The sequence below is a fragment of the Dama dama genome, chromosome 10, assembly GCF_033118175.1.
Source record: "Dama dama isolate Ldn47 chromosome 10, ASM3311817v1, whole genome shotgun sequence".
In the NCBI taxonomy this organism is placed as follows: domain Eukaryota; kingdom Metazoa; phylum Chordata; class Mammalia; order Artiodactyla; family Cervidae; genus Dama; species Dama dama.
In genome coordinates this window covers 11,216,355-11,233,399 of record NC_083690.1, presented here as the reverse complement: position 1 = coordinate 11,233,399, position 17,045 = coordinate 11,216,355, and the positions used below count along the sequence as shown (strand labels likewise).

Below are 17,045 nucleotides of genomic sequence, written 5' to 3'. Positions count from 1 at the left end.
ACCTGGAGACCATCCCAACTGGCTGAACTGGTGCCTACTGCGGGATGGCGGACATCCTCCTTTAGGGACAAAGCAGCCTCTTGTGCCCTAGAATTCTCTGTTCCCACTCTGAATTCAGTGCCAGCCAAGCGCGTGAATGTGCACTGACTGGCTGAGCATCCGCACTTTCCAGAGTGGGACCCGGGGCCAGCTGAGCTGCAGGCCCAGCTGCACACAGAGGCTCAGACGCTAACACTACTCGGCGACGTGCAAAATCAGGCCACCATCATTGCTGTCATCATCGTCATTGTGGCCGCCAACACCTGGCCCTCTCTGCTCTGTGTCCACTCACAGGGCGCCTCCCTTTGGGGAGCACTGAGTATGCCTCTGTGTTAATCACCCCAACAAGGGAGGTAGGGGACGTGGGGCTGTTCTGAAGCCTCAGAAACTCAGAGCACTATCAAGCTAGCATCTGCTAATTAGGCCCTGATGCATGCTAGGCTTTGGAATAAACACTTTGTTGTTCAGTTGCTCAGCTGACTCTTTAGCGACCCCATGGACTGTAGCACGCCAGGCTTCCCTGTCCTTCACTATCTCCTGGAATTTGCTCAAACTCATGTCCATTGAGTCAATGATGCCATCAACCATCTCATCCTCTGTCACCCCCTTCTCCTCCTGTCTTCACTCTTTCCCAGCATCAGGGTCTTTTCCAATGAGTCGGCTCTTTGCATCAGGTGGCCAAAGGACTGGAGCTTCAGCTTTAGCATCAGTCCTTCCAGGGAGCACTTTACAGAGCCTAGCAGGTTCCAGTCCATGGGGTCGCAAAGAGATGGACACGACTTAGCGACTGAGCATGTGCTGCGTTTAATCCTCCCTGCAAATGCACGGTTGTTATTCTGATTGGAGAGTTGAGGACATGGAAACCCAGAGAGGTGGACGAACTTGCCCCAGACACACCTAGTAAGACAAGGAGCCAGGATTTGAGGGGCCCAGGCAGCCTAGCTCAGAGTCCACTGCACCAGACAGAATGGGGAACCGCCCCCTGAGCAAAGAGAAGGTGCCCTGTGAGGGTCCGGTTCTGAGAGTCAAGAAGAACATCACAGGAGCCCTTGTGACCCTGCCACCAGTTCACCCACTGAGCCGATCAGGGCTGCGGCAGACCCCCAGGCATCTCCGGCCAGCCCCAGGACAGCACAGGCGACACAGGCGTCTCCAAGACAGGATCCCCTGTCCTTGCAGGGGCTGGGGAGCCCAGTGAGGAGGGCAGGGGGCATGTCCGTCCTGGGCACCAGCGCATCTCTGCTCAGGGGATGGATGAATGAATGCAAAAACCAAGGAAGCCATTCCACAGAAACCAGGATGAAAAAAGTCCCTTCAAAAACAGAAAAGTACCTACAGGTAATGATGCACATCCCATAATCTAATCTGTATGTTCATTTTGCAAAAATAATGAGATGCTGGTGGTTTCAGAATGAGTGTTCTCTTACTCTGTTTCCCCAGACGAGAAAACTCTGCTCTGCGTTAGAGTTACAGCCAGAGTTATCCCTTCGTGGGGACCATATGGTTTTAATGCACAGATGAATTCCAATTAGACGTCTATCTAAGCATGCTGATGTGTTTTCAATTTAACCCTAAATTACAGACTTTTCAAGTAACTCTGCTCTCCCCTCTGCTTCTCTCTCTTCAATTTTGGTTTGGTTTTGTGAAAGGTCTGCTGGTAAAATGAAGCAATACCAGTAACTTATCTAACAAATTACGGGAAGGAGAAAGTAGGTTAAAAAAGACCAAGAAACTTAAAACAAGTATGATCAAACCACATCCGAGTCAGGCAGGAAACAATAGGAGTCTGTTCTTGCTTGGAGGGAAGGGAGATAAATCTCACAAGGACTATTGTCAAACAAGTTGTTGATGAGAGAAGCCCTTCCCAAATTTCAACAGCAGTCGTCAAGACACAACAGACTTCAATTTCACATTCAGGGAAAGGTAATAACCGGAAGTAGAAGGCTGACACTTTCACTTGGGCTGGTGAGTTTTTACACACACACAAGTGTTTCATTTTTAGTTCAGGTGTCTCCGCCAGGAGCACTGTGTGTCTATCACAATGGAGGCGGGAGAAGAGAAGGCTGTTGGGAAAATGAACAAATCTCAGAGATAATCCTGCCGATCAGAGGTTCAACTAAAGTGGGAATCCAGAGCTGAGAGGTTGTCAGCAACTTCCCACCATTTGCTTTTGCTCTAATTCCAAATGCCACATACCGATGTCAATATACTGCTTTGTGACACTGTCCTAGAGTTTTGCAAGACGTCACCCCTGAGGAAACTAGGGAAAGGGTACCAGATCGCTCTGTTTTATGTCCTGCAACTGCATGTCAATCAATTTCAATGAAAAGCCCTGCAAACCCAAGCACCCCAACAGTCTCTGGGTTCACCTCTTGGAACGCTAAGTCTAACTGCAGTTAGTAGCGATCCTGGGGTTTGGAAATCATGCGACAGAACGAAGTCTGAAGGAACCCACTACATTTTCATCTGTTATTAACATAACTGTAGGGTGAGTTACCAGCTGGCTGCGTGGGGACTGGGCAAATCTGATGGCCGACACATGACTCGTCTGATGGGGGCAGGGGGCGGCCTCTGAGAAGCTTCTTACAGCAACACAGGCACAACCGGGACCAGATCTTCAGACTGAAATCTGGACTTTCATGTGAAACTTCCCAAATTTTAAAGTTGGTAGGCGATTTATAAACTTTTCTGTCTAACACTGCGAAGACCAAACCAAACAATTCTGAGGGCCAGACTGCACCCTGTCAGGCACTTGACAGACACTTTAAATCTATCTTCTCACCATCTCACCACAGCTTTCCCGAGTGGGACTGACATTCGCTGTTCCCTAAATGGGGTAAAATGACTTGCCCAGGGCAACCCCAAGGCTGGAGGGGTCCTCAACAGCCCTGCCTGGAGACCTTACTGATTCTTCACTCAGTGCTCTGTAACTTACTTTCATTCAGCAAAAGAGAGTTTAAGAAAGCTGCAAAGAAACATCTCCAGTGGTATCAACAGTATTAACACTGTCAGCTCCATGTTCTCCAGCCCATATGTTGTCACATCATGGACCACTAGGGGAATCCTTTCTGTTCAACACTCTTCACCCTCATCACTTCCAAGCTAAATCCTCTCATCAAACACTACTCCTGCTCTTTGGAGCATTTCTAAGACCTGAAATAGTAGCCTTGTTTGTAAGTTTTAACAATGTTCTGCTCCTCCTGCGGAACCGTAAAGACCCGGCCTGACAGGGGCTATTTAGATTTTGTATATTACCAGAACTAGTACAATGCCTGATCCAAAGAAAGGGTGCAATAAATACTTCTTGAACGAATTGAAGAAGGACAAGCCAGACAGGGGCCGTGAAAAGACCTCATTCAATTCAGCTGAACTAATGCCACCACCAATGAGGACAGAGGTTTCTGGAAACCTTTTCAGAGGTTCTGATTTCCCTTAAAGAGCACAGCAGCCTGGCCAAGACACTGCAAACCAGGAGAAGCAGAAGGGCAGGGGCCTTGTGTAACTGCACTCCACGGAGTTCTGGCCCTTCACGCTCCAGGACCACACTCCACCCACTAGCTCAGATATGACAACAGAGTTGACTGCTCAAGGGTAAGCCCGGCCACTTCACCTGTGCGCCGCCTGCCTGAGAACAGGGCTGCAGAGACAGGGCCTTTGTGTGAGCACTGCTCATCTCAGACATGCGCAAGAGTCAATAGCAGATAAGATGCCTGCTCCGAACAGGTAAGGCCTTGGACGAGAGAGAACCGGGAGCAAAGGCCTTCCAAGCACAAATGTGGAGGGAAAGCACAGGGCCCTCTGGGGACCAAGCAAGAGGCGCCGGGACGGAGTGAGCAGCATGGGAGGCGGGGAGGCAGGCCCGCCAAGCAGGGAAAGCCTCGGGAGAAGTCAACGCCCCAGTGACTGGGGCTTCCCTTCAGCAGAGTACCATATGCACAAACGTGACAAACCATAAACACGCAATTCAGGCCATGCTGGTGATCATTTAAAACTTGGGAGTACTGGCCTCAAAATGCAGCTTCAATGGCAACCCACTCCGGTTCTCTTGCCTGGAGAATCCCAGGGATGGCGGAGCCTGGTGGGCTGCTGTCTCTGGGGTCGCACAGAGTCGGACACGACTGACGTGACTTAGCAGCAGCAGCAGCCGCATCTCCAGAGACACGAGAGGACCTGGCCACAGTGTATTTTATCCACATAACTGCAGAAGGACTGCAGGCTGGGGTGAGCTATAACTGCTCACGAAAGACACATACACTCTCCAATTTGTCACAGTCACCACCGCTCCCTACTGTCCTCTCCCGGGGCCCGTGTCATTCAGATATTCCCTGCCCGGCTTCTGTAGATAGCGGGGCCTGAGACAAAGTATTCTCTCATCCTGCCGCAGGAACAGTGCCCCACAGATACACAGCCAGAAGCCCAGAACGGGACGATCCCAAGTTCAATAACACACGCACAGTCAAATCCACTCTCGGTACCCAACCCCAGCTTCTTCTGGGCATGTCAAGACCAATGAGGTCCCCTGAATCCCAGACCAGCTTATGCCTCATCAGTGCTGTAATGAGCAGGATGTTGGTCTTTGGTTTGAGAGAAACACAGGTGAACAAAATGAGCCACGGTGTCTTATCAGGGTCTTGAGACAGTCCCCCCGCTAATGACTTACACAGCTTCTCTGAACATCCTGTTCGGGCTTAGCGTATGTCTCGGACAGATCGCCGTTCAGAATGACTTCCGCTAACGAGTTCACCAGGGGTGCGTGATGTATAATTAGGAAGACCTGGTGAAGGAGAAAAAAAATATAGGTTTTGCATTAAAGCATGTAGACGAATTTCAACTTCTTCCTTCCTTGACCTGAAATGACAAGGCTGGGCTACTGCACAAGCCTCTTAGCAGCAATCCCAGTGACGCGAAACCCAGAGAATGGGGCACATCTGGGAGAAACAAGTTGTACTTCTCTCCTCCTTGGGTCGGGCCCTCCTTCTTTCAGACCGTTGCCTATTTGGCTGGATGCTCACTGGCAGACGGAAGTGCGTTAAAGCACGACTGTCCCTCCTGGCCGCCTGAAGCCAAATCAGGCTGAAGTGAAGCCATGAGGGAAGGGAGCGCCAAACCCGCACCCTCTTTTCTCTCCGCAAGCATTTCAGTGTCAAATCCGATTAGGATAAGACTAGGAGGCCCCAGCCTAGCCCTTCAGTTACGGAGAGGAAGGGGCCAGCAGGCCTCGTTCCAGTTGAGGACTTGGCAGAGGGCTGGCCACTCAGAGATCCCACCCATGGAATGAGCTCTTCCCCTTGCGGTGGGTTTGAGCGCCTAAGAATTCCAGGGCAGCGCTGAGAGGTGTGGAAACTGTGGGGAGGAAAAGCCGCTCAGGCCAGAGACAGATGGAGTTGTGCCAGGCGGCAAGCATCAGAAGGCACTGGGCTGTCGAGGGGTGGCCTGGCCACCCCACCCTGTTGCCTGACATCCAAAGGAACGGTCTGGGGAGTCAGGGTACCCACACCGCCTTGGAGAGCCAGCTCAGACACACCTACCTGTGTGTTTTAAGATGTAGCGGTAACACCAGCACCCCAGGGCAGCGTGGGATGGACCCATTGTCTGTACATCAGAGGGTGTGTGCGCACGTCTGTATTTGTTCATATATACATGCAACAGGGGTTCCAAATCTTGGCACTTTTTTTTTTTTTTTTTTTGAAGGACTAGAGAGTGCCCACGGGTCTCGAACTAGCCTCAGAGAGAGTAATTTGGATCACTCTGTAGTCGAAGGAACTATGGCCCCTTGATATTTTTGATGTGAACCATCTTAAAAGTCCTTACTGAATTTGTTACAATAATGGTTTCTATTCTATGTTTTGGCTTTTTGGCCTCGAGGTATCTGGGATCTTAGTTCCACAACTAGGGATTGAACCTGCACCATCTGCATTGGAAGGCGAAGTCTTAACCACTGGACTGCCAGGGAAGTCCCTCCTTGGCACTCTTGTCTGGTGATAAATCCTTGCTGTGGGTGGGCAGCTGGGCATTATAGGATATTTGGCAGCATCTCTGGCCTCGAACCACTAGATGCCAGCCACACCCCCTCCCCCGGGCATGACAACCGGCAACGTCTTCAGACACTGCCAGCCGTCCCCAGGCTGGGGGTGAAATCGCCGCCAATTGAGAACGTCCCCAGAAGGATCTGGGGAAACCCTGTAACTATAGTTGTTTCTGGAGAGAGAAATCAGGAGACTGAACAAAAAAAAAGTAGAAAGACAACCTGGTTTTCACTTGTTTGAACTTTATCACTTAAAAAAATTATTTAAAAATGTAAAAAAAAAAAAAAGGAGAGGCAGAGACTGAAATAGCAGCTGCCTCTGGGGAGTGGGACTGGGTATGTGGGGGGCAGTGGTAAGAGGGAACTTCTCCCTACATGTCACTTTGTACTATTTGAAGAGGGTGAATATATTGTTCAAAAAAATAAATACAATTCAGATGAAAGGCACGGTAGAATAAACAAATGTTGTACCCACCTAAGGGAAAAAAAAAAGCACATCTGTTTTTAAAACACTGAGGAGATACCAGCTACCACAGACTATACAGCATGAGAAAGCTGGTTAGCCCACATCAGGGGCTGTGGCGGGCACTCACATGTGAGTGAGCACGATGATGACGAAGGAACTCGGTCCACAAACATTCAGGGAACACCTACAGGGGCCCACCTGGTGACGGCCAGTGTGCACACACGTGGTGCTCACTCTCGGCTGCGCCCTGGACAGAGGAAAGCGGGGAGGGGGCAGCGAGCAACTGGGAGATGGGTGGAAGCATGTGCCTGCCGGATTCAAAGGCTGGGCTAGCCTGTCCAAGTCATGCTCTTGTCCCCAGTGGTGGTTCAGTTTCAGCTACACATCTCCATCACACCAAATTAATGTCATCAACACAAATTTTCTTGGTTTAGCAGAGACCCTTGAAAAATAATTCAGAAGGATGCTCTGATGCAGAGTTTAAGGACCAGAATTCATGCCCCATTTGAGGTTTTCACACATTCGGGCCACATGGTGATCAAGTTCCATGGAAATGCAGGGGTGCGAGAGCCCTTTCCTCAGGCTGAGAAATGCCAGTGACAAGGCTTTTTGTGAGACACTGAAACACGTAATGAGCTGCCTGGGCTGCTGGGCCTTTACTAGGAAAGCAGGAGAAAGGGGGTTCTCGGAGAAAAAAGCGTGGCCTGACCCCGGTGATCCTTGGGGTGTGCCAGCAGCTGAAGGGTGCTGGGGGCACTTGCCACAGGATTCCTGCGGTTCTGCATCTGGCCGGCTCACTCCTGCCAGGCTCCCAGAATCCTCGGGAAAAGGAAGGGGGAAGCGGGATGATTGGTAACGAGGTGGCGGAAACAGCTGCCTGGAGGGGCAGGGGATTGCAGGGAGTTCCATCACACAGAGGGGCATTCAGGTGTCAGCATGCAGCTCCCAGTACAGGGAGCCCCCAGAACGAGAGTCCCGGAGTAACATGAGCCAGCCACGTGCGAGCCCGGCCGGCCCGGCCACTGGGAAGAAGCCGGGTCGGCATCTCTCTTCCCGGGCCAACAGGAGACGGCCCCACCTCAAACGCAAAATGGCCCAGGACCCGGTGAGAAAGACATTCTCTCGGCAGAGCAAATGAGTACCTGGGCCGCTGCAGAAGTGGGAACAGAGCTCTGGTCAAACGTCTGACTGCTTGACAGTCTAATGAGATGGCCTGAGAGTCTGCACTGCTTGTAATAAAAATATTTTTAAAGTTATGTAACTGGGTCGCCATGGAGTTTTTCCCTTCTTGTAAATATTACATAATTACGAGAAGGAGACACACTTGTTGAAGGCGAGGAGGCAGACAAGTTGGCTCAAGACACAAATTTGGGTACTGAGGCTGCTACGAGATACCTTCCAGAAGGTGGGGCCCAGGACCACGACAACGGCATCGTTAGTGGGAACTGGTTAAACCGCAGTGGCTCTGTGAACACACGCTGGGTCCTGTAGCCTTGGGCCTCTTTCAAGATGGCCGTAAGCAGGGGCCACGTTTTTAGGGTATTTAGAACACTCCCTGGTTGTTTTGGAAAGCTTGGGCCCCACAGCAAAAAACAACAATATATCTGCCAGGCTTGACTTATTTCTCCCTTCTTTTTAAATTTCCAAGTACCACCATGAAGAAGATACACAGCCCCTTGAGTCAGGGTTGTTTTATTTCAAGATGAGGGACACACACAGAGATGGAGTGAGGTGGCCTGGGAAACTTCTGAAAGGCGGCAGTGCTCCGGGAGCCCCAGTGTGGTGGGGACATGGGTGAAGGATCAGACATACCTGGGAGAGAAGGTAGAGAGAAACCGGCAGGCTGATCTTCGGTCGTTCTCCTCCCTGGTGAAGGTTGGGGGAATGAGAGAAGCCTGGGTTACACATGTGAGTGGTACGAAATACAAAAAGCCAGAGGCCATCTGTCTGAATGAGCGGCTGAGCGGCACCCAGCACCTTCCAAGACCCAACTTCCTCCAAGACCCTAAGGCTCTTCTTTCCTGGTGGCAAAGTCCACCCTGCAAAACACACTCACACCTCATCCCATCTGATGGGCTTCCCAGGTGGTGCAGTGGTAAGAACCTGCCTGCCAATGCAGGAGACATGGGATCGATCCCTGAGTCGGGAAGATCCCCTGGAGAAGGAAATGGCAACCCGCTCCAATGTTCTTGCCTGGGAAATCCCACAGAGAGAGAAGCCTCACGGGCTATAGTCCAGGGGGTCCCAAAGAGTCAGACATGACTGAGCGTCTCAACGAAAATCCCATCTGATACTATTTGCAAGGCTGCTAACCTTCCACCTGAGAAACCTTTCAGCATGAGTCATTGATTAGATGCTGGAGCCAAGAGAAGAACCAGCTCCTTAAATTACCAAGAATGTTAATCTCCCAGCTGGGGCACCGAGAGCCTAGCAAGAAGAGGCCCCGGAGGCCTGCGCTCAGGAAGTGGGGCAGGGAGAGGTGAGGGCACCCTGATCTCAGAGAAGCCCCTCATCTGTACTGGGCTCCAACGAGCTCCATCTCCTACCAAGCCTGTAAGGATCTTCAGGACCCTTGTCGTGCTCAGGGAGGTCGACTGCCTGGTCCATGGTCACGAGGAAAGAGGCAGAATTTGAACCCAGGTCTGAAAACGCCAATTCCCCAGCTTTCTCTCCACTTCCAGAGCAGCATCAGGTCGCTCTCGTTAGGGCTACAGTTTTCTCTGAGTCACTTGTTTGTAGCGAGAAGCCCCGTGTTCTGTCTCCAAAAAGAAAGCTACACCCCCGTTCTGCCGGGACACACAGAGCCTGAAATCCCTGCAGAGTAACCAGCTGGCTCTGTCCCACCTCCTGCCAAGGCCTCTGCCCCTCCATTCTCGGAGGTGCTGGCCAAAGGTCCCCTCTCCTCAAGGTGGCATTCTTCTCGGGGGCGGGCACGGAGAACCACCAGCTCAGAATCACTTCGGGCGCAGGGTCCCAGTGCCCTCCAGACCCCTGAGCCAGAAACTCTGAGAGGAGGGAGAGGGCATATCTGAGAAAGTGCCCATGAACGGGCTCCAACCCTCCAAGGGCTCCGCCGCCTGTCACTGTGGACAGTCTCTGCCCCGGGATCTTTTCCTGGGTGTGCTCCATCCCCTTCCAGCCATTCAAGTTTTGCAGCCGGCTGGATCTTCTTCAAGTCAATTAGCTCTGGCAACCAGCCAAAAAAGTGAGCAGGGATGAGAGCACCTCAGGAGAAGGACGCACAGAAACCAAAACCCTGAATTTGTACACGTTTCCTGTCTCCTTTGGATGTCAGTAATCTTTTCTCGTTCATTTACTGTCCACACACACACACGCTCATACGCTCTGTCCGTCTCTCTCTCTCCTCCCCTCCCCCCCGCCCTCTCCTTCACCCCCTCAGGAAAGAAAAGGGGAGGAAAGGCCTGTCCCTCAGGCTCCAAGCCGTGGCCCCTTGCAGAGCCCTGCCGCTTGGGGTGACCGCTCCCCCGCCTGCAGACGCCCCCGCCCGGGCACACCTCGTCCTGGTTCTCCAGTGAGTACACGTAGAGCGGCAGGAAGAGCCTGTTGAGCAGGTGGTCCGTGAGCACGTCGTTGAGGAACTCGCAGTTGATGATGAGGATGTCGTTGAGATAGTGCAGGTGGTCCAGGTGCTCAGCCACCAGGTCACTGAGCTTCCCCCGATTCCGGTGCCTGCCCGGAGAGAGGCCCATCTCAGCCCCCACGCCCAGGCCCAGAGCTGAGCACCAATGGCCTGAGACTTAGGTTGCTGGGGGCACTTCCTTCACAAACAAATATCTGAGCCAGTCTCGAGAGACACCTATCCTGGCCCTCCCAGTAGATTACAGGAAGGAAACATGGACAGGTCCACTGCATTCGATTTTAGGGGACTCGAGGGATCCCCCCACTTTCTGGGGGCCTCAGTTCAATGGACTCCACCATCACCACCATGCTAAAGCTTAAGCTCCAATACTTTGGCCACCTTTTGCATAGAGCCAACTCATTAGAAAAGACCCTGATGCTGGGAAAGATTGAGGGCAGAAGGAAAAGGGGTCGACAGGGGATGAGATGGTTGGATGGCATCACCATTTCAATGGACATGAGTTTGAGCAAGCTCAGGGAGATGATGAAGGACAGGGGAGCCCGGTGTGCTGCAGCCCATGGGGTTGCAAAGAGTCGGACACAACTGAGCGACTAAACAATAACAACAGCAATAATGGGATCCCCCCCACTTTCTGGGGGCCTCGGAACAATGGACTCCATCATCATCACCACAGTCCCAAACAAAATGGGTAAACACAGGAAAACCCAGGGAAGCTTTTAGCCAGGCACTTCAAACATGAGCAGCCACTGGTCCAAGTGGCAAGATCCCTGGCTCTTGAGATAAGCAGCATTAATGGAACAATAAATCTTCACTAATTAAATCCTCCTGAGGAGTTCTGAGGAAACAGGCAGGCCTCAACAGCCTCAGCCAACCTCAGTCCTGATCATAAGAGGGGCGCCACATGAAGACGTGACACCCCAGGTCCCAGGAGGCTCTGCCTGCTTCCAGGGAAGACACAGGCACTGGGGCTGTTCAGGCCCTATGAGTGGATCGGCCTCACGCTCAACAAGGACAAAGACCTGAAACAGTCGACGGGGCCCCTTCCCCTCCTGCAGAGTGGTTATCTGCCACAAAAAGCAATCTAGATCCAAGACCTTTTGTTTCTACTATGATTATTACTCAAGTAATAGATGGTCACTGGAGGGGACAGACAACTAAAGAAGGAAATAAGAGCAAAAAGAAATCAAAGTCTCCCATAGTCCCACCACTAACAGATAAACAGTATGTTATTTCCATATGGAGGTGATAATTTCAGTTGAGCTATATCAAATCCTAAAAGATGATGCTGTGAAAGTGTTGTACTTAATATTCCAGCAAATTTGGAAAACTCAGCAGTGGCCATAGCTCTGGAAAAGGTCAGTTTTCATTTCGATCCCAAAGAAAGGCAATGCCAAAGAATGCTTAAACTATCGCACAATTGCACTCATCTCACACGCTAGTAAAGTAATGCTCAGAATTCTCCAAGCCAGTGAACTGTGAAATCCCAGATATTCAAGCTGGATTTAGAAAAGGCAGAAGAACCAAAGTTCAAATTGCCAACATCTGTTGGATCATCAAAAAAGCAAGAGAGTTCCAGAAAAACATCTACTTCTGCTTTATTGACTACGCCAAAGCCTTTGTGTGGATCATTCCACACACTGGAAAATTCTGAAAGAGATGGGAATACCAGACCACCTGACCTGCCTCTTGAGAAATCTGTATGCAGGTCAAGAAGGAACAGTTAGAACTGAACATGGAACAACAGACTGGTTCCAAATAGGAAAAGGAGTATGTCAAGGCTGTATACTGTCACCCTGCTTATTTAACTTATATGCAGAGTACGTCATGAGAAATGCTGGGCTGGATGAAGCAGAAGCTGGAATCAAGATTGCCGGGAGAAATATCAATAACCTCAGATATGCAGATAACACTACCCTTATGGCAGAAAGTGAAAAAGAACTAAAGAGCCTCTTAATGAAAGTGAAAGAGGAGAGTGGAAAAGTTGGCTTAAAGCTCAACATTCAGAAAACTAAGATTATGGCATCTGGTCCCAACACTTCATGGCAAATAGATGGTGAAACAGTGGGAACAGTGGCAGACTTTATTTTGGGGGGCTCCAAAATCACTGCAGATGGTGACTGCAGCCATGAAATTAAAAGATGCTTGCTCCTTGGAAGAAAAGCTATGACCAACCTAGACAGCACACTAAAAAGCAGAGACATTACTTTGCCAACAAAGATCCGTCTATGGTTTTTCCAGTAGTCATCTATGGATGTGAGAGTTGGACTATAAAGAAAGCTGAGCACGGAAGAATTGATACTTTTGAACTGTGGTGTTGGAGAAGACTCTTCAGAGTCCCTTGGACAGCAAGGAGATCCAACCAGTCCATCCTAAAGGAAATCAGTCCTGAATATTCATTGGAAGGACTGATGCTTAGGCTGAAACTCCAATACTTTGGCCACCTGATATGAAGAATTGACTCCTTGGGAAAGACCCTGATGCTGGGAAAGATTGAGGGCAGGAGGAGAAGGGGATGACAGAGGATGAGATGGTTGGATGGCACTACCGACTCAATGGACATGAATTTGAACAAACTCTGGGAGATAGTGAAGGACAAGGAAGCCTGGCGTGCTGCAATCCATGGGGTCACAAAGAGTCATACACGACTGAGCAACTGAACACACGGATTTAGAAATCCAATAGAACTGATAAGCAGATAAAAAAAACACAGAAGCTCCTGGCCCTGCCTCCCCCATGCCTGCCCACTCTCCAGAGGAAGCAGTTTTCAACTCTTTTAGGGGTTTCTGTGGATAATTCCTCCCTCTATTTTGCAATCTGCAAGGCCCTCTATTTTGTGACTGAGCCATATTAGATAGTACACAAGGACCTGCCTTGATGACAGAAATCTGTGTTCCCTCCGCCCCTCCCTACCCAGCAGTCATCAGCAACTGGTGTTGACATTATAACCAGTCACTGCAGTCACGTGGAGGACCAGGAGTACACTTTCTTCCTTGAATAACTTTCGGTTCTTTCTGGAGCTGTGTTTCATCAAGTCTCATATCCATGACTATTCATATCTATAATTCCTTTTTTTTTTTAATTGCTCAGTCATGTCCAACTCTCTGTGACTCCACGGACCATAACCCACCACACTTCTCTGTCCATGGGATTTCCTAGGCAAGAATACCATAGTGGGTTGCCTACTCCAAGGGATCTTCCCAACCCAGGGATTGAACCTGAGTCTCTTGCATCGGCAAGTGAATTCTTTATGACTTAGCCACCTGTGAAGCCTCATCTATATGGGTCCTCATTCTCCCAACTGCTCTGTGATCCACAGAACCTTATTTCTTTGCCAATGTGGAAGCTAATATTTTCTCTCTCTCTAGCCCTCTGCAGCCCCAAGAGACCTCCTTCCTGAGTCTCTTTATCGTCCTGACCCCATCTAGGTGTACTTGTCACCAGATCTGTGCAAAGCTGTCACTCTGGGGCAGTGGTTCTCAACTGATACAATTTTCCCTTAAAGGAGACCTCTGTCTGGAGATAGTTTTGGTTTTCACAGTTGGAAAGGGGCACTACTGGCGTCTAGAGGGTGGAGGCCAGGGGTGCTGCTAAACACCCTATGAAGCACAGGATGCCCCACCACAAAGAATTACCTAGTTCAAGAGATGAACAGGCAGAGTTTGAGAAATCCTGTTCTGAGATGTCTATTTATCACCATCTTAATTTTTTCTTAAACAGATTTACTGATATAGAATTCACACACCAAAATCTTTACCCAAAGTATACAATTTAATGGCTCAGATGGCAAAGAATCTACCTGCAATGCAGGAGACCTGGGCTTGATCCCTGGGTCGGGAAGACCCCCTGGAGCAGGAAATGGCAACCCACTCCAGTATTCTTGCCTGGAGAATCCCATGGACAGAGAAGCTTGGTGAGCTACAGTCCATGGGGTCTCAAAGAATCAGACATGATTGAGTGACTAATACATATTCACAGAGTTTTCCAACCATTATCACAATCAACCTTAGGATATTTTTATCCCCTCGCCTCAAAAAAGCCCAGGCAGTCATTTTCCATTTCCGCACCCCACCCCACACACCCCTCCTCCAACCCTAGGAAACCACTAATCTATTGCTTCTATGGATTTGCCTATTCTGGCCATTTCATATAAGTAGAATCATATAATATGTGGCCCCTTGCATCCTTTCACTGAGCATAATGCTTTCAAGGTTCACCCAGGGTGTTGTATGTATTGATACTTTGGTCCTTTTTATTGCCGAATATTATTCCACTGCAAGCTGTGTCTCATCCATCCTGAGATGGATATTGTGTGGTGTTTATCCAATCACTGGTGGAAGGTCATCTTCATCTTTACACCAGCTGCCCAGCACCCCCTCTATGGGTGCACTCGATTCATTTACCCTGTTCCTCTCTGGGAGGTATCTGAGTGGTTTCCAACTTTCTATTGCTAAGAATAGTGGAAATCTGGGTGGAACCTTTCAGAGTATGGAAGTCCATAGTCTGCACGGGGGCGGGGTGGGGGGTGGTGTTAAGTTTTATTCTAGTGTTTGGCTTTTTTCTCAATGAGAACAGAATTCTCCCCAAAGCATTCTGTCCACCTAACAGGCATCCTGGGGTAATCACTTACTCTTCATCTGTTTGTACACAGTTATCAAGCTCGATCACGTGGCTCCCAATGAACCAGACCAAATTGGAGAAGTAAGGGACAGCGGTTTTGTCTCTGATATAGTGCAGCATGGCCTGGTTATCCACTGAGAAGATTCACAAAAGAAGAGAAAAAAAAAAGTCAAGCTACCAAAAATAACTTGAGGGGAGATTTTAAAAAAAAATGCAATGAAAAAGCCCTCTACTATAATCTGACTCTTTTCTGTCTTTCCTGGAAATACTTTAAAATGGTTGCCTTATTCAGAAAACTATGAAGGTAGTTATGTTATTTTTATAATTAACAAAATCAATGAATCAGGGTTAAACATTGATAGTGCATGAGGAAACCTTATCAGCAGTGCATTTAGCTAGACTACGATGAAAACTACACGATTCTCAAGCAAGTTTCTTGTATTTGCATGTAAGGGTAAGTCAAGAAAGCAGAAAACCAGAAGTTATTAACTTACATGACACTGGAATAAGGAACACGGGAATCGTCATTGAAGGAAAGGCAAAAAACAGACAACAGTTAACAGGGTTAGGAGCTGGGAGGGTGAGAGAGTTGCTCAGAGGGGCAGAGAGCTAGGGCAGGAGGCATCTAAACAGAAAGACACAGGTTAGAAGAGAGTGGAGAGCAGGAGGCGGCAGGGCTGGGGCTCAGACCGGGTCATGAGTCCAGAGGCCTGTGGGCTGGCCGGTAACTGGTGAGCGAAGCCAGCAGGCCCAGTGGGTGAACGGAGGCGCACGGCCTGACCCCATAGCAGCAATTCTCGGCGCCGGTTCACCCCTGCCTTGCAGGACTGTGCGCCAGCAACAGCCACATCTACCTTCTCAAGTCAGAAATCCAGGCTGTGCCTCTAGCTCTCTCGTTTTAAATGTCAATGACTATGTATTTTTTCAAAAAATATCTAAACCAACGAAAACCTGAGAGCTGGATTTGGCCCCCAGGTTATGACCCCCAGATGGTCCCCACTCTGAGTTCTTAGAAGGCTCTCCAGGCTAAGGCCATCCCAGAACCAGGCTGGAGTGAGTCCCCGAGCAGCGCCTAAACCCCGCTCCCAATTAGGGGTCATCCCCAGTAATAATGTCTTAACTTGAGAAGGTCAAAGCATCTGGTCCCTGAGAAAACAGGGTCCCGGCTCCAGGGTGGGGACTACACGGGAAGTGACCTGGGCGTTGTTGGGCAGAGAGCCCAGCACACTCCAGGCCAGAAGACTCATGTCCAGCCAGCCTTTGTGCCCCTGGGGGCGAGAAGCCACAGAAGGGCTTTCTCCTGGGGGCAGTGATTTGGGCGTTCAGTACTTTTTGAGAGAGAGGAGGAATTTGTTGTTGGGCTTTGCGGCAGGTTGAGAATACAACATTGCCCCCTGCTGTTTGCAACAAGAAATGCGCTTGTGCGTTATTTACAGATAACACGCCTCCTGGCGGTACTGAAGTATATTTTACAGGCCAAGGGGCAAATTCAAAGACTCGTTTGAGTTTCAAAGACAGCTGTGCCTTATCTAATTAACACATGTGCCCCTCTCAGGCCATCACGCCTTCCCTGTGTCGGCACTGTGGGAGACTTTCCCATGCAGAACTAAGTGTGCATGGACAAGGCGGAGGCATAGGAATTTATGTAAGGGGGTGGCTACATGGTCCATGATGACAACCTTTCATGAGACAGGTAACCCCAGCCATAAATGAACTCCCTGACACCACCACAGAACTGTCTGTAGGCACTCAGGAGAGCAAGCACTAGCTGTCACGATAGAAACCCAACAAGGCGCAAGCTCACAGGGGAACTTACCTTTGTAGACGTTTAAGGTTATGGTTCTTACAGCAATTCTGACCATGCTTTCAGGGTGGTTGAAAAATTTGATGGCTTCTGTGTACAGGGCGAAGTCATTAGTGTGCTAAAACACAACAAGTACCCAAAATGAGTCACACACCCATTGACAGGCCTGCCCCCACCCCGGATTTCTGAACCCTATCAGTGAAAGTTGCTCAGTCGTGTCCGACTCTTTGTGATCCCATGGACTATAGAGTCCATGGAATTTTCCAGGCCGGACAGAATACTGGAGTGGGTAGCTTTTTGCTTCTCCAGGGGATCTTCAAAACCCAGGGATCAAACCCAGGTCTCCCGCATTGCAGGTGAATTCTTTACCAGCTGAGTCACCATGGAAGCCCAAGAATACAGGAGTGGGTAGCTTATCCCTTCTCCAGAGGATCTTCCCAACCCAGGAATCGAACCGGGGTCTCCTGCATTGCAGGCGGATACTTGACCAGCT

The 17,045-nt window shown here is 49.8% G+C and overlaps 1 protein-coding gene across 12 annotated transcripts in view; it reads right to left on the bottom strand.

Moving 5' to 3' along the window:
- CLEC16A (C-type lectin domain containing 16A) overlaps positions 1 to 17,045 on the bottom strand; it is a 239,612-nt gene that overhangs the window by 189,889 nt on the left and 32,678 nt on the right. For all 12 annotated transcript variants that reach the window (XM_061152832.1, XM_061152825.1, XM_061152827.1 and 9 more), the window contains 5 exons: positions 16,565 to 16,670; positions 14,759 to 14,882; positions 10,046 to 10,220; positions 8,343 to 8,396; positions 4,700 to 4,813 (listed from right to left, as the gene is read on the bottom strand). In XM_061152832.1, the coding sequence (XP_061008815.1) occupies positions 4,700 to 4,813; positions 8,343 to 8,396; positions 10,046 to 10,220; positions 14,759 to 14,882; positions 16,565 to 16,670 (573 nt within the window). The remainder of the gene's footprint in view (positions 1 to 4,699; positions 4,814 to 8,342; positions 8,397 to 10,045; positions 10,221 to 14,758; positions 14,883 to 16,564; positions 16,671 to 17,045) is intronic.